This window comes from Cyprinodon tularosa, unplaced genomic scaffold (genome assembly GCF_016077235.1).
Source record: "Cyprinodon tularosa strain WSP-4 unplaced genomic scaffold, ASM1607723v1 ctg51, whole genome shotgun sequence".
Lineage (NCBI taxonomy): Eukaryota > Metazoa > Chordata > Actinopteri > Cyprinodontiformes > Cyprinodontidae > Cyprinodon > Cyprinodon tularosa.
In genome coordinates this window covers 400,315-422,480 of record NW_024039241.1, presented here as the reverse complement: position 1 = coordinate 422,480, position 22,166 = coordinate 400,315, and the positions used below count along the sequence as shown (strand labels likewise).

Below are 22,166 nucleotides of genomic sequence, written 5' to 3'. Positions count from 1 at the left end.
CATTGCAGCCAGAGAGGATTTAGATGGATTTCAAACTCCGGATTTACAGATTTTTTTTTTTTTTTTTGCAGTTTCATAATATTCAGACCTTTGAGTAAGGTCCAAATTATTACACTGACCTCCCAACTTTGTGAAGTCTTTGCGTTCCAAAACTCATGAAACAAGGAAAGACTGAAAGTGGTCTCCAATTGTGTAATAAGATCATGTCATGGCTTTTCTGCCAACTTGAATAATTTATAGCAGAAGTTTCAAAATTTTTAGTAATTTAGTTTAATTTATGAAAATTGCACAGCATAGGTAGGATTTGGCTGAAAACCCCCAGTCCCAGTGAAACCAGAATATAAAAGGTGACTTAACTCAAAAATGTTGTGGGGTGGCCATTTTTAAATATGTGCACCGTAAATTAAAATATTGATAGAATCTAAAATCTTATTTATTTGGTAAATCAAAGGTAAAGGTATTTAAATGCCTTAAAACATCAGCTGCTAAATGCTAACAATTATTTCAATCCAAGTTTAAAAAAAAAAAAACGTTGCCCCTTATATTCACAGAAAATCAAATCCATGGGTCCTAGGAGGGTGAGTTGTTGATAAGCATTTGCTTTGGATGGGCATCGCTGGGGAGTCTCAACCAATGACAGCATTTCAGCGTTTATGGTGATGACCGTAAGAAGGAGAAGAGGACTGGATTTGGGTCTCAATTGAAAACAGTATTGATTAACGTCTGAGCTATTGCATCTAATCACACTAAATTGATGCAGTTCAATTTATTTATTAGCCAGAACTAATTTAAATGCGTCACTACTTATTCTGAATTATTAATATTTGTTCATTTACAATATTGGAGATGGAAAAAAAAAAAAAAAAAAACACAGCTTTTCCACATTTTTCTTTTCAAACTTTTCAGAAAATGGGTCAAATTCCAGCCTTTGGTCTTGCAGTAAAATGTGGAGCTTTGAGGTACCATTACAGAGGCTGCACCTGTGTCATGACATATTTACACCCCAATGAAGCAATACATCATAGATTATTGGATGATCAACTTAGAAACTAGTATAGTTAAAAATACGCTTCACTTTAAAAAAAAAAAAAAATTTTATTGCTTATTTCTAGCACAGGAAAGTTAAAAGAATTTTCTCACTGTGCACACAGAAATATTTCAAATAACAAATATATTAACTTGATGCTAGAGAGCAAATTGAAGAACAAATTGGAAAAAAAAATAAATAAATAATCCCCACAGTAGCTCTGCCTCTTAAACTGATGGAGTAACTATGTGTAAGGAGTACCCATTTGAGCAGCTGGGTGTGGAGAAGAGGTCAATGGTTGGTGCTGTGCTGATGGTGCCCCCGGTGGTGGAGACCGGCGATGTATCAGTGGTGGAAAAGGACGGCCGCTTTGACAGCTCTTTGAGCCTTTGCTCCTACCCAACGTAAAAGAAAGGTACCAGTAAAGAAAAAAACAATACAGACTCAATCATGGATTAGATCTTTAACATACAGAAACTACACAAACCTTAAGGGCTTTGAGTCGGGCCTGTTCTTCCTCGAGGGCCGCCTGCTTCTCCCGCTCATCCACCTTAGTGAAAGACATCCCTGTGCTGGCCAGTGATGACACTGCGTTTGATAGAGTACTGGCCCTGCAGGTCAAACAATATATTTATTAAAGAAAAAAAAAGAAGGAAACGGAGCATATTAGAAAAGTATTATTGACCAGCCAACAATAGCAGAGTTATTATACCTGCTGGCTGCAGTGGAGTCTTTCACTTTCTTCCCCTCTAAAGAGGCCAAATGCTGCTCAAGGGCTTCCAGGAGGCTGCTAGGAGCCTGTCATGACAGAAAGCACAGTGTCAGCAACTACTTGAGACGTGGAAGATGTTTTATGTACGGACATCAACACTATAACAGACAGTGGTGGGCAACCAAGATGGAACAGAAAACACAAAACCCTGTGAAATACGGCAAAAACAATTTGACGTATTATCAGCCGATTTTTAAAAGAGAATTACACCAGGTCCAGGATATAAGTCACCGACCACTGATTAATGACTGCATCCAGCCAAAAAGCTACTTTGGATGAGACTAAAATCTGCGTGGGATGATGTTCTGCACCAGAGCTCTTTCAACAACACGGCTGTTGTTGAATCGGCCATGTCTAAAGCATAACAGGGCAGACATTTTTTTTTAACAGGAGAGGAGCTACGCTGGGTTTTAACTCAACGATACGATCGAAGTCAAACTAAATTTATTACAGCAGGTGTTTATCTATTTTTTTTTATCTTAAACTGCTTTTCACCACGATGTGGGAGACAGGAGTCAGAGCAGAGGCATGCATAGAGACAACACTGAGGCAAGTCACGAACAGAGAAGAGTGAAAGAACAGTACTTACACAAACCGTGAACTAAAGTGGAAAGATAAGGGGGGAAAATACAGAATATAAAGGTGGTGACAGTCAGAGGGAAATGCATTTCAACTCAAATTCTTTGGGGTAAAATATTTATGAAAATGCAAGTGCAGTTTTACTTAATGTTACTTCAAATTGGAAATAAAACTGTCAAATGTGCAGCGTTCATGAGCTGATTTCTTCTACAATGTGGATTTAACACCTTTATTTACTGAAGCAGACACGGGTTAGAAGAGCCGAAGGAGAATCAGAAGCAACAAGAGGAAAAATACCCTCTTTAGCATCATGCGTCCGAAAAGAAAAAACATGCAAAATCAGAGATGCATCGAGAAATTGACTGTTGACAGAAACATAATGGTTTTTAATTTTAATCGAGGTTAACCTAAAAGTCCGGTCAAAAATATATGATACAAGGTTCTGTATTAAAGTCCTCTCAGGTCAGTTTCAGAAAAGGTGTTTAAAAGTGAAGCGGAAGAAGTAATTTCAAAGGAACAAGGAATTTTTTAACAACTAACTTTAAGTGCCTATAAATTGGGGGGAAAAAAAGTTATGTTTGGAAATATTGGCAGCTATTTGGAAATGTCAGAGCTATGATAATGATTTACATCCTACTGCAGACACACTGTTTTTATTGCCGTTATGCTATATCCAGCCTCTTAGACATCCTGTGTTTTATTATGAAAATATTTTTTAGGTTACTGATGTAAATTCTTTGCTTTGGCTAGCGTCCATGAGCCCTCTTGTTTGCACAAGTGTCGGCTTACGCTAAAAAGGAAGTCAGAAACAGAGTCTGGAGTTTTCAACACCACAAGTTCCAACAAATGGCTGCACAACTTATCATCATAGCAATAATCGCCGTGCTCAATTATAATAGTATCAGCATTATTGATAATATTTACTATAATTTCAAATAGGGATGAATTTATAAGTCGCATGCCAATAAAATATTCAGACAGTTTGAATCTTGGTAACAAAGAAGGATATGGTCAATAAATGTTCCTCGCAACAATATTAAAATGTCTTTTATCAACATTGTACAGTTAACTTAGGTCAAAGACGAAGTGTCTGCTTGTGGATTCCATCTTAATGCTATGAGGTCAAGCAAAATGAAAAATAAGATCGTGGTAGTCAGTAAAGGTCATTTTGTATAATGTCTGAAGCTATTAAATCATTATTAAAAGCAATCATATTTACTAAGTTGACCCTACTGGAAAATGATCTGCGTTAACCATTCTCTATGTATGATCCTACAGCCTGGTATAATGGTAATCCCATCATCCTTTGGTTTTTAATTTCAAACATTATTCAGACTAGTTCTATGGCTACTATGTAATCTCTGCTCAAATCAGTCTAGTTTTTGGTAGCCAGTGCAGTTTTAGTAAAAGTCTTAATCTTTTTGATGAAGATGAGGCTTAGCCACAATCAAGTCATCTCAAATGTGAAAGTTATTCAACAAAATTTTAGTCTGATTTAAGGAAGTATACAATTTGTGTGTATTCTATATTGGTATACAAGGTACAATAATGTGTTAACATGTGAACCCAAAACAATTAAATATATTCATTATATCTTTAAACATATGTGCACACATGTGAATATATTTACATCGAATTATGTGTTTAAATAGATCAGTTAGACAAAATATACAGTAGGTTATTATAAGGTATTATAAGATAACTTTTTGAATTTTTTTGAACTTGGAGCTATGAGCCAATACGACAGAAGAAATGCCATTGATTTGGATGATAATACCTCTATTCTCTGTTAGAGAGAATAGAGGTACAATCAGCTTTCCGTTTATCGACTCCTTAATGAGGTACTGGCATAATGGTTCACAAATCACAATTAATATCAAAAACCAGTCATAGCTAATTTTGAAAATATACCTCACAACTCACCAGTTCAATTAAAATTCTGCTGCATTGATCTCAGTAAGGATCAGCCTAACAAATATGAATAAATCCACATTCAACATATCACGGGACAGACATCTATTGGAGATGGAAATGTTTCTGTGACGCCTACATGTGATCATAAAAATGGTCTGCAAGAAATCATAAAAAAACTAAAACCATGGACAGCTTGTGTTGTGAATAAGTGGTCTAGAACTGGGACAGTTCCCAGAAATCAAAACATCTGGTCACCATATAGCTTTTAGCTATATGGCTTTTAGCTTAAAGCTACTAGACTACCTATAACAATGGAGTACATATAACCTGATCTGGTAAACACAGCATAATAAGCTGAGAGGCCATAAACAAGGAGGCAAACTTTGTTGAACTTTATACTTGCTGTCCAGCCATAAATTCCTGTGTTTTCAAATGCAACACACACAAATCAATGAGCTAATGTTAGAGCAACCAATACAGAGAACCAAGCAAACCTTGCCCATTAAGTTATTGGGGTCTTACCTTCCCCACAAAGGTTTGTTAATCGAACCTTAGTAGTTTGCTGCGTGTCGCTGCAATGCTTTTGGTGTCATACAAAATGTATTTTGAATGAATGAGAATTAAATCCTATCTATAGGTTCTTTAGTGGTTTCCCAACACAAACCTTATGGTTTTAATATGCAGTGGCTGCTTTCAGGAGGCCAAAAAAGAAAATGATGCAGCCCAAAGCTTATTGTTGACTGGTGACATGCATAATAGACAGAAATACAACCAATTTTTATTTTAAAAAAAACCACCTATTAAAATTTTTATCTCAACAAAAACCTATGCACATCTCACCATGTTTTAGTCAGAGAGCCATTCTTCCTGTTAAAAGGGAGATTTTCCTCTCCACTGTCGCTACAAGCATGCCTAGTGTGAAGGATTGCATTCGAGTCAATGCAATCAACTGGTTTTCCTTAGATAGAAAACTTTGAATGAATTTGACTGTATGATCTGGTGAACTGTAAAGCGCCTTGAGATGACGTGTGTTGTGAATTGGTGCTACATAAAGAAACTGAATTGAATTGTTATTTTGTCCCCATCTTGTTATTGCCATAAAAAAAATGCTTCATACATAAAATATGTTCATATTTACTGATGAAAACATTGGCTCAGATATGACCAACGCATCATCATTCACAGCAGGAATAGAAATACACAATTTGAATCTTAGTTGATTATTTTTTTGTAGTACAGTTTTTAGAACGTTAGAGTGCACCAAAATGGTTACTGGTGCAAAAGGTTTGACAAAAACTGCGTATCTGATCGGTGCATCTCTAAATCCATGTGTCTCAATTGAATACCCTCTTAGCGTGAATCTCTGCTCTGTCAGCACAAAACAAAATGAGAAAAGCAAAGCCAGGCATGGCTTTTTTTTTTTTTTGGGGGGGGGGGGGGGGGGGGGGGGGGGGATTAGCACTCTGATTTGACAAGCTATAGCTTACCTGTGAAAGGTCTGGGATGTCACCTCGGTCAATTCCCACCTGCTGTTAAGATAAAAAGTATATATTTATGAAGAGTCAGGCTTTTTTAATGCGATTCTATGAGTGAAATGAAGTCTAATCTACCTCAGCTACTTTGAGGAATTCTGATATCCGGGTCATGCGAGTCAGGAACTTTTTGTAAATGTCCAAGCCTTCTTTACACTGAGTCTTCTTCATGTCAAAGTACTTTTCTGTTTTGTAAGAAGGGCATGCATTATAAAGCAGCAGAGGAAATTCTTTATGGAGTCAAAGAAAAAGTGGTTTTAAAGGTCTCACCGAGCAGGTTGATAATGCCTTCGTTATAAGCAGCAAAGAGCCTGATGGAGTCTTTAAAGAGGAGCATGAAGGCTGCATTGATGACTCCATTAGTCAGCTCGTTGGCATTGACCTAAGGAAAGGCATTCGGACAGGACTATTTATATTAAAGACGCTGCACTGTGATTTATTGAGATACAAACCATGTGCAATGTTGGTGTATAAAAAAAACAACATATATGACCTGGAAACTTCAGCAGCTTTAAACCAAACAAACTGCCAGATTAACATAGGCTACAGTTCAAACTCACATTAAAATCGAGGAGGGCGTCCATCTGGTTCTGAATAATGGGTATAGTTTTGAGCAGCTTCTCTGTATTCATGGTCCTCATCACACCGTCGACACTGTGTGGAGACATGATACCACTATTAATGTAACACATCAGAGGTCTGCTCACCATACATTATAACTACTACTATTACTATTATAACAATTTATGGATGTAATCCTTAAGGCTTATGTCTTCTTGAACATATGAAAGTTAACCTCGAAAGAAATAAAGGGAGGTGGTTACAAAAACACTGATGGAGGCAAGAAATGAGTAGGAGAGATAATCCTCTGGTTTAAATGAGCATTTCATCTGTTCAGCTTGTAGCTGAAACAGATTAAAACTAGTTTCTAAAATGTTATATTAAAGGAGTTTCATGGACTTGAATCCGTGTATCATTCGTTCTTTCTATTTTCAATTGTCAATCAAAAAACAAAAAATTCACTGGTTATTTTGTTTTTTGTTCTTTATGGTTAAACCAAAAACGAAAAAAGGATTTTTTTTTCATATATCAATTTTAAGCTCAGATCAAGAATACGAAATAGAAAAACGGACAGCAACGCATAATTTGATTTTAATATTTAATCGGTACAGTTTACGTGACCCGGAAGTTTGGTGGAGCGTTAGCTAAAAAAACAATTGGCTTACCCCCACCACGTTCGATCAAGCTGCACCAGATAAGGCAGTCGGACCTATCAGCCATGGACAGTTACGTGTTATTTCGAGGATCCAAGCGTGTGACTCTTAAGGAGGAGGATATGACAACGGAGAAAATCAGCAGGATTTTCCAGGTATAACTTTTGTCTTGAAACTTTTCTGTGCACTGTACTTTTAACTAGCAACAACAAACAGCTTCTCGATCAACATAGTGTATGGTTCTAGCGTCGCCATGGTAGCCACTTCATTACCCCAACTGCTGCGCAAAGAGCTATTTCCGGGTCACGTAAACTGTACCGATTAAATATTAAAATCAAATTATGCGTCGCTGTCCGTTTTTCCATTTCGTATTATTGATCTGAGCTTAGGATTGATATATGAAAAACAAATCCTTTTTTCGTTTTTGGTTTAACCATAAAAAACAAAAAACAAAATAACCAGTCAATTTTTTATTTTTTGTTTTTTGATTGGCAATTGAAAATAGAAAGAACGAATGATACACGGATTGACTTGGCATAAAAATGTTTAGAGGTTTGTTCAGGATTTTGCCGTCTTCTTTCTTGGCAGTTTTTCCTGTGACTTTCATATTATTCATATCAATATCAGAAGAAAATGATTTTGACTGAAATTTAGCAATATAGGATACAAGTTTCATCCAGCCCTACTAAACATAAAACAATAGGAATAATAAAAGAAATGCAAAGTTTAGCACCATATTGAAAATAAATATTTCAAGATGGTCCTATAAACATTAGAAAGGGTTAATGAAGCACACATTTACCTGAAGTATGGCTTTATCATGTGAATTGAACACAGGTCTGTTGTTTAAAAAGTCGCTGAGTTAATGTTGCAGTTTCCAGTTTACTTAAGAGTTGCTGGTATAACACTGGGCTAACAGTATGGCTATAGCCTTTTTTGCAACGTAAAGCAAAGCTCCAATACAGAGTTTTGAGCATTGCTCAACTGTCTTCAGCGCGAACACAGCCTATTGGTTATTCATTTTCCTCTCAGAGGAGAGAACTGAGAAGTTGTTCTCCTCCATTTCCTCTCTCAGCCTCTGAACTGGCAGTAGAGGTAGCCAAAGGACAAAATTTGCATGTACGTGTGATGTAGCCCATTCCTGATTCCCTTTTGTAAAATACTGATATTGATCTAAAGCACTTTTCCTTTGTTTTAGGAGTTTACAATGACAACTTATGTTCTAATTAGTTTGATAGATCTAATATTACTGTCAAAATACCTGGAAGTTGATTGTTTGTCAAACAAAATTAAATCTTTTGACATAACAGAATAAAAACAAATGAAAAACCTCAGTTTACAAATTAAAAATATTTTGTTAAATAAAAAAGAAACCAGTTTGTTTCAACATCTATAGAGAAAGAGTCTGTTTAACTAGACCTGCCATGATGATATATCTTACTGGCCAACAGTTTGGAGACCATTATCAAGTGACACAAGGACAACGCCATAAAAAACACAATGGAAGTTAAAACAAGACAGAACCAAAACTATAGATAAAATAGATAATGAAGTCTCAGTAAACGCTCAAAAAAAGTTACTCGATAAACAAAATGTTCAAACTGACAAGAAAAGCCCTTCATTTAAATAAAAGCTGATGTCTCAACTTATATGACGCATGTTTTCCCAGGCATATCGTACTCTGGGATACTTTCAGATGTGTGATATCACCAAAAACGCCAGCATTGAGAAATGTGTTGCAAAGGGCAACATCTCTCCAGTGACTAGTCAGATCACGCAGTCTCGGAATGTGCGCCATTTTGCACTGACCTTTTCCCATTTCCTTTTTTTTTTGTTGAATTAAAAACACTTCATCACACACTGTTGGAAAGACAGACAGCCTCGTGCTGTAGGTTGTAGATACTGAAGAGTTATGATTATGTTTTAGTTGTAGATGCACATTTATTTTATTGCCACATTTAGCTTGCATCATAAAATATGTGACATATCACCATATCAGGTTAAGTGTCCCCCCCCAAAAAAATCTCAACTAGCCTTTCTCTGGCTTGCTACTCATTAGTCATTGGACTATCATGCTAAATTCTGAGGTATGGCATTTATGCAATGGAAATTAATGCAGGGGGAATTTGAATCATTGCATCAAAGTGAAACCTTTTGTAATCTCGTCTCTCTTTGGAAGTGAGAGAAGGAGAGAGAGAAAACAAACTGGGAGTGCAAATAGAAATATTCCAGCTCATTTCAAATCTTCAAGCGATTATTATTCATTATACGACTCATTTGGTGATTGCTTATCGCTACAGGTCATGGTTTGCAATGATCCTGCATTGATCAGAGAGGAAACCAGTTTAATCTTACCCTCGTTTAACTTTTGTGAAGTCAAAGGCAACCTGTCTGTAGGACACTGCTTTCTCGTTTAGGTACCGACTATACCTCCTGATGAATGTGGACATGTCATAACCTGCGACATCACACAGCAGGGAGAAAACAATCATTAGCTTTTATTCTATTCTTCTGGTCCTTTTACTTAAATATTTTTAAAAAGTACTTCAGTTGCATCGTTACCTTGTAGCCCGCTCTTGTCCAAAAAGTTGCTGAGGTTGAAAAGTGTATTCCTTGATGCCAAGTACTGGATAAAACGCTGTAAGTGGAGAAAAGAAGTTGAAGACAAAATCCTCCATATTATATGATGATGAGAGCAAGAGCGGCTAAATCATTTCACCTCATTGCCGTACACCATGAGGTGGTGTGTGGTGATCAGCGACTTGAACACAACCACCCAGCTGGTGTTGGTGGTCCTCTCGAATAAAGAGTCAGCCAGTTGGGGAATGTTCACGTTCATCTCGTTGGTGCAGTGGATAAGATCTGAAGAAAATTCACATGTCAAAAGATTAAAAGCACATTAAACTAAGACTGCTGTCTGAGTCCATGAATCTCTCCTTGTTTAATATGCATCACACAGTGGTTCTAAACTCCATTCAGTATTGAACATGCACAGAATGTATTCTCACCATTTTCTGCATACAGAGTTAAGTTATAGTAAGCAGAAATTAAACATAAAACTCTAAACAAAAAGAATACTTAAGGTCAGTTTACATCATTATCAGAAGGTTCCTTAAATCTTTGTGAGAAAATGTGAACTAAATGCATTTGATGGCCTTCCATAGTGTGCCAACCCGGCCGTACAATGCCACAGAATGCTTTTATGCAATATAATTATCACATTAAGCTGCTTGGAAAATTTTATATATTAGATAATGAAATCAGTACCTTAATGCATTTGGACTCTTGGCCAGTAAATACATTTAGTGATACCCGCTGTTTATTGCTGATGAAAACTATTCGGGAGGGTTTAAATTAGGGTTGAAATAATTCATCTGACTGATCATGATTAATCAAAATAACATCCCATAGGTTGATAAATTACCAACATAATCAAAAATGTGCATCAAGAAGCCTTAATTGATACAAGTCAAAAATTGCCCAAATTTGAAGAGCAGCTGCAACTATTTTCAATGAAAGCATGCAGTTAATTAAGAAAAAACGGTTTATTTATTTCTTTCCTCCCAATTCCCACATAAACTACTCGTTATCTGGGGGGTCTATGTTTGCAAGAACCAAATGCTAAAAGAGGTCAGTATAATTGAGTAAATTTTTTTCTTTTTTTTTTTTTTTTTACAGGTCCTTATTGCAATATTCAACTAAATTCTCACTAGCGTTCCTAATCTTGTGCAGCCTTTATTTTGAAAATTCATTAGGCATACAGAGAAGCAAATCTACTCAAAGATGATTTACCGTATTTTCACGACTATAAGGCGCACTTAAACGTCTTTTTTTTCCCTCAAAATGTGCGGTGCGCCCTATGGTGCGGTGCGCCCTATGTGTGTTGTAACTGCGACTTTTGAGACCACCTCATTGAGGAGATGATGAAAGAGTGGCTGAATGTAAGGAGACCAGCTGTTTTTTTTCCACCCCTCTTTCCACCCCTCCATGCGTGCCCATCTCACAGCTGATGTGAAAAACATGGGGAAACAAATGAACGCTGTGCTCGCTGTTCAACCGCTCGACATCGGTGTGAACCGGACCCAGCAGGTGCAGCAGAAGCAGCGAGTTTACATGCAAAGTCAATGGTTGACGCGCATATAGGTGCAGCAAAAGGTCCTGCAGCGCGTTTTGGTGCAGCACGTCGGGAGCGTTTAAGCATCTGACGCACCGCCAACGCGCTGCTGCTGCTCAGATGGAAAAATTGAAGTTTTGCTGCTGGACGCGCCGCATCAACCAATCAGAGAAGCTGATCTGGGAACTGACAGCGAGACAGACAGCGCTCTGATGACATATGATATTAACGCAAATGAAAAAGGCTGGATTGATGAGGAGATGATGAAAGGCAGGTGTATGTGAGGAGACCAGGTGCTTTTTTCCACGCATCCCCATCGCTGCGTGCCCATCTCACAGCCGATGTGAAAAAAAGATGAATCAAATGAACGCTGTGCTCGCCGTTATCTCGGGGGTCTGACAAAGGAACTTCCACCGCTCGACATCGGTGTGGAGCGGCCGTTCACAGTAAGGCTGCGAGCGGCGTGGGAGCGATGGATGACAGACTGAGACCACAGTTTCAGGATAAGTGGAAGGCAGCGCCGTGCAAGTTACGCCACCGTTTGCGGATGGATTGTAGATGGACTGTGTCTGCTGGCTCTGTTGTTCAAGCTTTCGCAAAAGCCGGCATTATTTCTGAGGAGCTGCGCTGCACGGAAAGTGACTGACAGCGCAGAAGGGGAAACTGGCATGTCTGATTTAGCGCAGCTGTTTTATTCAGAGGAATGCTGAGGATAACAGAGGATGATGACTTTGATGGGTTTGATTAATACTTTGTAATAAATACATGAATAAAGCACAATCATACTCAGTTTTGCTCCAGCTCTATTTTTCTACCTGAAAACTTAATTCAACAGCATCCTCTGAGCGCGTCTCCTCCTCTTCAGCGCGGTGGCTGGCAGGTGTTTTTTCATCCAAATAATCTAAATCTTGCAGCTATATTTGCTGTGATCAGTTGGAATAAAGTAGTTTTAATATGTTTTTAAGTGAGAAAGTCCACCTGAAAACTTAATAATTGCAGTCAGTTCATCCAGATTATCTATTTCTGTTGGAGGCGCTCAGACCCCCACATACCAGCGGTGCGCCGACAGGAGAAATCCTTTCGTTCACCGCGGCTGCTGGCAGGTGTTTTTCATCTAAATAATTTTAGCTGCAGGCACCAGGATACCGGTAATAAAAGCGAACATATTCCGTCGGCAGGTTTCAGGATTTTAAGTTAATTTAGGAGTGATCACAGCGCTGTGTCATCTGCGATGTGTCTGTCTCACGGCCAGCTGCCAGGTTTGATTAATACTTTGTAATAAATACATGAATAAAGCACAGTCATACTCAGTTTTGCCCCCGCTGTATTTTTAAATACGCAGTAGAGGTATTTAAAGGTAGTAGAGGACATGTACCTGTATATAAAAAACGCGCCCTATAGTCCGGTGCGCCTTATGTGTGTGTTAAATACAGAAATGGGACACATAACTGAGAGTGCGCCTTTTAGTCCGGTGCGCCTTATGGTCGTGAAAATACGGTAACCCATTTAGTTTTTTTATACAACAAGCCTTTCTTACTTCCTATTCCTTACATACATTGTTTTGTATCATTAGATTTCCAACTACAGGCAAACGCATTTTCCCATTCAGAAATTTTCTTTTTAAATTTATAATGAATGTAATTAGTGTTATACAAAAATATAATCTATTTTAGTCAATAAAGCACAATATCTAAGCTGTCTGAATGTGTTTAAATTACATGTGCTCTTTAAGGTCATCTAACAGTAGAAACATTATAAACCATTCTTTACTGTATTCATTTTAATAAATTTAGCATAGTCTGGTATTTAATGTGCTGCAGGAACAATATTCTTTTTACAAACCCCTATTAAATGGTTTAAAAGGAATGTTTGTAGTGATATTGTGGATGATCTGTGTGCAGCCTTCACATCGGACTTGAAAATGTTGGTGGTACAGATAGTGGCTCCACCCTTTTTTGACTGAAGGAAAGGGTGGATTCAAGGGGTTGGTGCTTGATATTCTATCTAATCTGCAATGACATGAGTACACCCAGTTTAGAGTTATACTCACTTGACTGAATGCTGTGTTTTCTTTTGACTACAATTAAAACCACCTTGGTTCCAAATTACAAAAAGTTTTTGAGTTTATAGGATAAAAGCAAAAAGTGCTGACCTTTTAGCTCTTGAGCCATGTAAGGTTTGTAATTTAGCAGCTGTTTAATAAAACAGATAATGTTGCTGTGCTGCAATACTAATGATTATAAAAAAGGATGTTTACAATAAGGGGTAAATTAATAGATTTTAAGAATTTAATAACAGTATTTTTTGACAATGGTCAGGATTTTGAATTATAGTGTCATTTTTAAGCCTTTAAAATCCTTTTAAAACACAAGGGATTTGTTTGGTTCACTCTTTAATTTATGATTCACATTTGTGAACCGGCACTGTAGAATTTTGGCCAAATATAAACAAACTAGAGAAGGCAAAATAAAACCATCTGGGCTTTTACTGAGCTTTGATAATAACAGCTCCTGTTTAAAAAACAAATACATCTGAGGCATTAGCACAGTGCCTGCTGTTCCACAGGGACTTAAAATGATATAATCAAACAACTTATTTTATACCATCTAAGGCCAACTATCTGTTTTAGAGAATACTTTCCATATTCAGAAAAATAACGCCTATCTGCTAATGGTTTCATTTGTTATCTTATAGATTTAAGATAGATTTAAGATCCGTTTCCAGGAATGCAAACCTGGAGGGAGCCATAAAGCAAACTAAAAATCTTCTATAACGTGAGAGTCATTGGAAATGTGTAACACACAAGTGAGCATAAACTTACAGCCTTTGATCCGGGTCCGTAAGGATGCTACTTTTATCCTTAATACAAAACATCTAAGCAACTTATTATTGAATTAATTTTAAAGATGTTATATCAGTGCAATCATGTAGCGCAGCATCTGAAGCCGCTAATGCTAATTATAATGGCTGTTGGTGACGCTGTGTCTCTTAGCAGGGCACCAGTGAGTGCACAGCATTAGGATGTTAACCACTCATGTTCTGGCCCACTTCCCTTTGCTTTCATGGTTATAGTTTGAACAGCCAGGCTACAGCTGCTCAGATGACCCTGCCATTCACGGCGCTGATCAGACTGACCGAGTATGTGGGCCTCCCCTTCTGTCCTATATTTGACTTTTTCAAAGGCGGGGGACTAGAAGTAGGACAGAATAACCTTCTAGAGAAGCAGCAGTAGTAGCGGTTAGCATTGCTGGCTGAAAATGCCCAAAGAGGTGGATGATGGAGAAGCCAGGAGGAGGATGATAAGGAGGGTCAGTATAATCAGCCCACAAAGTAACTGCAGTCATTAACATTAATGATTTCAACATGACTTAATTTACAACACCCAAATTAATTTATGCAACAGTACTGTGATACTGTCACGCTGAGTGTCTCCATTACAGGGCTGAATATTTTGTACAGGTCCAATCAAGTCAAGGAGTCGGTATGTTAAAAAGTGCATTCATCATGCAGAACACTAAATTGTTATGCAAACATTCTCCTTGATTCAACTGATTTCCAGTCATGTTCAACCTTTCTTTGCCCTAACCCTGAAAAATAACTAAACCAAACAATCACCAGTGGATACCAAACCCAAACTCAATTCACACCTTTGTCCTAAACTTGACCTAAAAATAAGAACAAACTTAACCATGAAAAAAACCCTCACTTTGGTCCAAACGGCCCTTAGTTTGATGGGAAAATAGGCTAAATGTTCCTCACCATGATGCCAAAACATGAAGGCACAGACACGTAGGATAGTGTGATTAAGGTGTCATAACAACACTCAGCTAGAGTGAATTATACAACGGCATCTTTATAACATTAACTTATCCCCCAGCAACACTAATCATGAACAGGTCAGGGTATCATCGCTGATCAGGAGCCAAAACTGACATCATGCATCTTTGCCTCTGATTCATAGCCTGTTTAAATGATTGTTCATCAGGCAGCTCCTCAACCTGAACCAAACTTTGACCAGAGTTCAGCCTCTACCGCCTCCAATATAAGTTTTAGTTTAAACTAGTTTTAAAATGCTATTATTTTGAGAAAAATATACTGGACAGAAATAAGCAACAAGCCATATCGCCTCATATTCAGTACAGAAACACCTGTTTCCAGCTCTTTGGTTTAGTGACGAAGGACTTTCGTTTTGCATGTTAAAGTTCTGTATATGTAAAGACATTGTTAGTATACGTACGTAAGCCTCTAGATACCCACACTTATTTATGAGTAAATAATGGTGTACAGCATGTTAGACAGCCCTCTAAAACTCAGTCACTCATGTAATGCATACATTTATGCATCATCTATCACTATATAATTTAACCTAAGCATATTCTTATATTAATAAAAAAAAAAGGAAATGTAAACCACACAGTTTCAGTGATTGCTTTTGGTGCATACACCATAAACAAGGACTACCAGTCACAAACCTTCCTGGCAAACAACACAAGAAACACTACAGGTTAAGACTACAGTCTTTAAAGCTCCTGTGTCTTGTTCAATATTCTGCCCAGGTTCATTTGCTGCATGTCTTCCAATCCAGTAATTAATTACGAAAGACAACCAGTGACACAAAATACAAAAAACAGAAAAGCGTCTTCCTAGTACTGATTATACAACTAAACTGAACTAAACTGTCATAATATAAAAATAAAAGTCAAATGTTTGTGAATTTCTGGTCCAGAACATTCTCAACCAAAGCCTTAAATGTTGCTCTAAAATAGTTTTAACCAAAGTCTTTACAGATTTGAGAACTCTGACCTGGTTGGTGGCATATGACAAGTTAATATTTAAGTCAAGTGATAAGAAATTATGACTTTATATTGATATATTGACTTTATAACTTCTAGACCCAGTTAAAAACGGGTTGCTTTATCAATTTATTATCTTTTATGGTGCAAAAAGGAAACTTTCCACTAGTCCCAACATATCTAAAAAAAATAAAAAATAACCACAAGAACCCATAACCAACTACTAGTGCATGTTATGTTATTTCATTTCTGTTTTGTTTTTTACACTGAAGTCTGAGATTCAAAAACAATATTTCTAATTATTAACGTGCATTAGAAATATAATAACCAAAAACATAACTGAAAATTTTCATAAGATTCCTTTACCTTAGTTTACCTTAATTTTTACATTTGTCAATTTTCAATTGAACTATTAACTGGGGGAAATGTTTCAAAACAACTGATAATGATTAACGCTGCTTTTGTTTGGGACTATTAACAGTATGATAAAATCATTTCCTCATTCACACAATTGTGGGACTGTTTTTCCTTTGCAGATCACAAACTCCATGATAAGAACGATTTAAACTTTTCTTAAGTTCACCTGGGCTGCCACAGCAACAAAACCAGCATCCATACTGCGTCATCATTAATAAAAAGAAAAGAACAAAGCACAGTCCCGGTCACACCAGGCTGTTGGCTGCCTTAGAATAACCCAGAGTGTCATTCTTTCAACTTTCAGTCGTCCCACAACAGAAGTCACTTCGACAGCACAAACACCTGCAACATTTAACACCAAGTCAAATATAAGCAACACAATAACCATAATAATCAGCTCAAAGAACCACTTTTCAGCTGTTTTAGTCCACAAAGCACAGTGATGAGTCTGCATTCTGACATAACACACAGCCTTCATTGTGACTGAACTTTAACCATCGCACTGGGCCTCCAACAAAACCACCTTTATTACCATCACTGCATTTGCTAGTAAGAATCGATGTGGAGAAAAGGATTAAAAGTACTGACTTCCTAAGTTTAGCCGCGGTACCATTGCTAGGTTTTCTTTTTCATGATCTGTACGAGAAAGAATTCTAACAAATCTAGATAGTTACACAATAAAAAAATAAAAAACACACCTGGTTTCATGTTACCCACAATTCAGTGCATTTACTTGAGCCATGGGTAAAAGATCTGTAAATTGAAATGTATTTTTTTTAAAAGATCTAATCAATGCAATGTTTTGCTCCACAGTTCCTAAAGTTTATTTTTAATTGTTTAAAGTCCACCCACAGGTATTAAAAGGCAAATTGCCTTAAAACATCATTAGAAGTAAACACAGATCGTACCCTAAAGAAAAATGTCTATGTGAGGCAATCAAAACAAAATCAAACCACATATTTGATGATTAAATTCTGCATCTTATTCTACATCAACTCATGCAGGTTGTATTCCATACTTTGAAGTTCTTTAAATCTTCTAACATTGTACAGAAATACACTTGATGGTTGATTTGTTCAGGTAGCAATTATTTGGATATGATATTCTGGATTTCATCCAATTAGAGGTATAAGGTGGCAGGTTTGATGTAGAGTCAGTAGGGCACATTACAGTTTGGGATGGCATCTTTAGTAGCTTAAAACCACCTTCATATTTAAAATTCTTTATCCTATTCCACCATGTATTCAATCAAGAAAGTTTATTTAAGGAAAAGCTAATTCTGTGACACTAATAAACCAGTGTGACAATATGATGGGACATAGAAAGTGAGGAAAATGCATCACAACCAAAACTATAGTAAACATCTACAAGCCAAACCAGGCTCCCAATATATTCAAATTCACATTCTCATTGTTGTCCTGGTGAAGAAAACTAATGGATCCTTATGGATTCGGTTCAGGCAGGTTTCAATTGTAATATTTAAGTTTATACAATTTACTAGAAAAATCAATAGAAGAGATCTTCTGTTCAACGCTTCATTGCACCAACTATCTCCCTTTTATTTTGACCATCCTCAAGTTTGTTGTCCTTTGCATTTAAAACAATATTGAGCCAAGAGATAACTAAATAGGCTGTTTGACAGAATATTCTGCTTTATAATCAGTTCAGTCATAACATACATTTAAACCAACGGCACCTCCAGCTGACACACTTTATAATCTTTGTCCTCTGGTGGCCTTGAGCAGTGATTCCCAACCGGCAGTATGTGTACCACTAGAGGTCCGCGAGTGCGTTGCAAGGACTACATGAAATATATTTTTATTTCTTAGGTAGTAAAATAAAATAGGGCTGGGGTCTGTTTTATGCGAAGACCCAATTGAAAAATTAAACAAGCTTTTATCAACAACAAAGTAAGTTTTTCTTATATTTTTGAGTTCACCACAACAAGGTAGAGGAACAGGCTGGAAGAAGACAACAGCCTCGTATCAGCGTTATTTCACAGTAAGCTACTGAGCTCATCAAAGCAGCTCAGGTGTCTTGATGAAAATAAAGTAAAACCAATTAAGTCAATCTGACTAAAATTTTTGTTTAGTATTTTGTTCCCAATTCATCAAATTTAAATCTGATTATAATGGAGTTTGTCAGAGGAACTCCCGTTTTATAAATACAGGTTGATAATATGATTTTGTCATATTTATTTCGATTCCTTACTTCCACACAACATACTTTTTTATTTTTACTTGAGACGGAATGATTAGAATGCCTAAGACTTAAATACTTAAAAGATTAATTAAAAGAGTTTTTATTCTATAATCAGTTATTGTACATTCCACTTTTGGACAATAGATACTTCTGACTGAGAGGGATACCCATGGTAAGATTAAATGTCGGAAGGGGTACACAAACGCAAAAAAGATCGGAAACACTAGCCTAGAGCCCCCCAATAGCACTTTTAACTTGAACAGATAATGTTAATGAAGGCACAAGTTATAAACATGTAAGAACAAAGTCTGAAAGAGTCGTTAACGGAGACATGGTTCAAAATAAACTTTTCCTGTGCAGCTTAAAGGAATAGTACACCCAAAACATGATTAGCCTTCATTTTCTACTCACCTCCATGCTGAACAAAACTCTGGAGTACTTTTTTGATATCTCAAATGCATCTGGAGATCTGGGAGGCTTCTTGCTGTCTGCTGACATTCAAATAATGGAGGTCTATGGTGACCGAGACAGAAAGGTCCATAAAAGTCCACAAAAACGTGTCAATATTCCTCCATACTGCTCGTCCAATGTAATCCAAGTGTCCTGAGTGGGTAGCATCCAGAATTTACTCGAAACGAAGTCATTTAGAACGTTTTAGAGCCTAAACAGTAGTGTATAGGATTTCCTAATAGCGCCCCCATGCGCGCTCACGATTCTACCGAAGCCGGCAGACCAAACCGGAAGAAAGTGCGCATTCAGCGTCTGCTCTGCCGATAATGCAAGCGTAGAAGAAGAAATGTGCTGTTTACCTGTGCAAAGAAAGAAACAACGAAAGAAAAATGTCTGAGGACTTCAGTGTTGAGGAAGAGCATGAGTTCTTTGCCGAGCTGAATGCGCTGGTTTGGTCTGCCGGCTTCCGTAGAATCGTGAGCGCGCATGGGGGCGCTATTAGGAAATCCTATACACTACTGTTTATGCTCTAAAACGTTCTAAATGACTTTGTTTCGAGTAAATTCTGGATGCTACCCACTCAGGACACTTGGATTACATTGGACGAGCAGTATGGAGGAATATTGACACGTTTTTGTGGACTTTTATGGACCTTTCTGTCTCGGGCGCCATAGACCTCCATTATTTGAATGTCAGCAGACAGCAAGAAGCCTCCCAGATCTCCAGATGCATTTGAGATATCAAAAAAGTACTCCAGAGTTTTGTTCAGCATGGGGGTGAGTAGAAAATGAAGGCTAATCATGTTTTGGGTGTACTATTCCTTTAAGGTTGTTGATACCTACAGCTCTGTAGATGTTATCAATATCTATAAAAAAGCAAGACGTTTTAAACAAAAACTTAAACAGTGACCATGCATAGAAAATAAAGTGCAGCTACATGGGCTGTTGGGACCAAATGAATCATCTTTGATTGCACAAACAACCTTAGGGAAAGCCCAACTGCTAAGGTTAAATGGTCATTTGTATAACGCATAAATATGATTGTATGTATATTGAATGTGATTTTAAAGAAAAGATAGATAGTGACACCGCTTTACTTCTTCCTGAAATGAAATCCTGTTACTAAGCACAAAAGTAGTGATTCAAAGTTTCCAGTCCAATCGGGACAATATTACACCTGATATGACCAATTTCAATGGGGTGGTTCCAACCCCAAAAGACAAGCAAACTTTTTTTTTAAAGCTATACAAGGATAATTTGGGCGTTTTCGTCTATGGAAATAAATTGTGTTAAAATGGGGCTTATTCTTAAATAAGTTGAAAGTCAGGTATAGTCGCATAGGAAAAAACAACTTGGATAAACAGTAATCAGTAGACCATCTGGATATTCTAACCTTTTACTTTCCAAATAGAATGCCATTTTTACTGCTTCAGGAATCTCTGATCATTTCTAATTAAGCTTTGAAATAAATTGAATTTTTTTTGTCTAATTCAAAAGGAAAAACTTGCTAAAAGATATGATTTGCCAAAAGTATGCAAACTAGGCAGAGACAGATAGATTTCAGAAGTATGTGTACAACTTAAACAAATTTTACATTTAAATTGTTGTATTTGCAAACCCAATATTCATATCACAAAGTTATTTTTCTGACAAAACCTGGTATAAATAACGGTACATATACTGTTGCCTAAAACAGGTATAATATCCCTGCTGAAATCACTGAGTCGCATGCTAACTCCAGCTTCAGAGCTTTAGCATTTCATGTTTTACCATTCAGCAAACCTTTAAATGACTTAAATCTGATTTTTTACATTTTTAAGAGCGTAGAAACATTTAAGTCAGTTCTTTAAAGATGCAACGCTTGAGCTATAGGGTTAAATACTATAGACAAACCCAGATAGCATGACAAGCTAATTTGTTAACTAAGGTGATGAAATAAGAGAGAAACACGTATTAGGCGTTGATAGAGCCTGCTACAGCGTCAAGACTATTCAAATGCCCATCATAAGTATGTCAACAAGGCCTGTGGTCCCTGTGAAAACAATTTAATCTCCCTTTCATGAGCAGCATTTGCTAGCATGTAGCCTCCAGTGAGGTTTTGAGGCCTTCTCCTAGCTTCGCCATAACTCTAACTGAGGAGCAGCTCTCAACTTCTAACCATAAGCAGACTGTCCAGAAATACTTACAGTCCAAATGTTTCTTCTTTGGGCCCATTATTTCGTGCGTGGTGGCCTTGCATACTGTTTTGGACACCGCGGATCCCGTTACACTGTGCTGGGCTGCCGTTATCCTGTCCGTAATGCTCTGTCCCGACATCTTCGCTTTATTCAACGAAACAAAAGACTCCCCAAAAAATCTCAAGCCCGAATGGCTTTGTCTTCTGATCTTAGATTTTCTTTTTTGTCCCCCACAACTGATTAAAAAAATGAAATGGAATCTCCACCTCCTCCTTTGCCTTTTTCCCCACCTCGCTCGGAGGAAAGAAAAATCAAAACTAGGCTATGGCAGCAGCGGACCAGGGGAGGGCGGAATATAAAGGGAAGCGGAACCTGACAGCAATAAATATAGAAAACATATATCGGTTAGGCCTATTTCTGTTAAATCAGTTCAAATTCATTTAGAATTTAATAAAGCAGAGAAACTGAGGTTAATTCGTTGGCACTGCCTTGCTCTCATCCCGAAGAAGCACACCGGTTCCCTGCCTCCGCCGCTCCGCAAGTCGTCGCCGTCGCCGCTCCTCCTCTCCTCCTTCTTCCTTCTATATTGTCCCTGCTGCCCAGCTATCAAGGCTCTATGAAAGACACACAAAAAAAGACCTCTAAGGACGGGAAATGGCGGTCCTGTTCGGCTTTGCTCTCATGCACACCACCCAGCAAGGATCTGCACGAATCGATTCTGTTTATCACTTCCAGTTAAATGTGTGTGTGTTCTCTACGGAAGAGGATTAGGGCCACGGAAGAAAAAATAAAAACAGTTAACTGATTTTTAAATATTATTTCAGTTTAATATGGCAAACAAGTCAGAATTCTGACTTTTTTTCTCAGAATTCTGAATTTTTTCTCAGAATTCTGACCTTAATCTCAGAGTTCTGACTTTAATCTCGGAATTCTGACTTTAATCTCGGAATTCTGACTTTTTTCTCAGAATTCTGAC

The 22,166-nt window shown here is 37.4% G+C and overlaps 1 protein-coding gene across 7 annotated transcripts in view; it reads right to left on the bottom strand.

Annotated features, from left to right (window-relative positions):
• The window catches only part of picalmb (phosphatidylinositol binding clathrin assembly protein b), a 37,688-nt gene extending 15,778 nt beyond the window's left edge, over nucleotides 1-21,910 (bottom strand). The window contains exons 1-12 of one of the 7 annotated variants that reach the window (XM_038303300.1): nucleotides 21,200-21,910; nucleotides 9,758-9,900; nucleotides 9,601-9,676; nucleotides 9,394-9,496; nucleotides 6,385-6,478; nucleotides 6,095-6,206; nucleotides 5,903-6,009; nucleotides 5,780-5,821; nucleotides 2,389-2,400; nucleotides 1,740-1,825; nucleotides 1,515-1,638; nucleotides 1,289-1,422 (exon numbers count right to left, since the gene is read on the bottom strand). In XM_038303300.1, the coding sequence (XP_038159228.1) occupies nucleotides 1,289-1,422; nucleotides 1,515-1,638; nucleotides 1,740-1,825; nucleotides 2,389-2,400; nucleotides 5,780-5,821; nucleotides 5,903-6,009; nucleotides 6,095-6,206; nucleotides 6,385-6,478; nucleotides 9,394-9,496; nucleotides 9,601-9,676; nucleotides 9,758-9,900; nucleotides 21,200-21,329 (1,163 nt within the window). In that variant the 5' untranslated portion in view covers nucleotides 21,330-21,910. The remainder of the gene's footprint in view (nucleotides 1-1,288; nucleotides 1,423-1,514; nucleotides 1,639-1,739; nucleotides 1,826-2,388; nucleotides 2,401-5,779; nucleotides 5,822-5,902; nucleotides 6,010-6,094; nucleotides 6,207-6,384; nucleotides 6,479-9,393; nucleotides 9,497-9,600; nucleotides 9,677-9,757; nucleotides 9,901-21,199) is intronic. The other 6 variants (XM_038303302.1, XM_038303303.1, XM_038303297.1 and 3 more) reach the window with 6 other exon arrangements.
• Nucleotides 21,911-22,166: the final 256 nt, after the last annotated feature.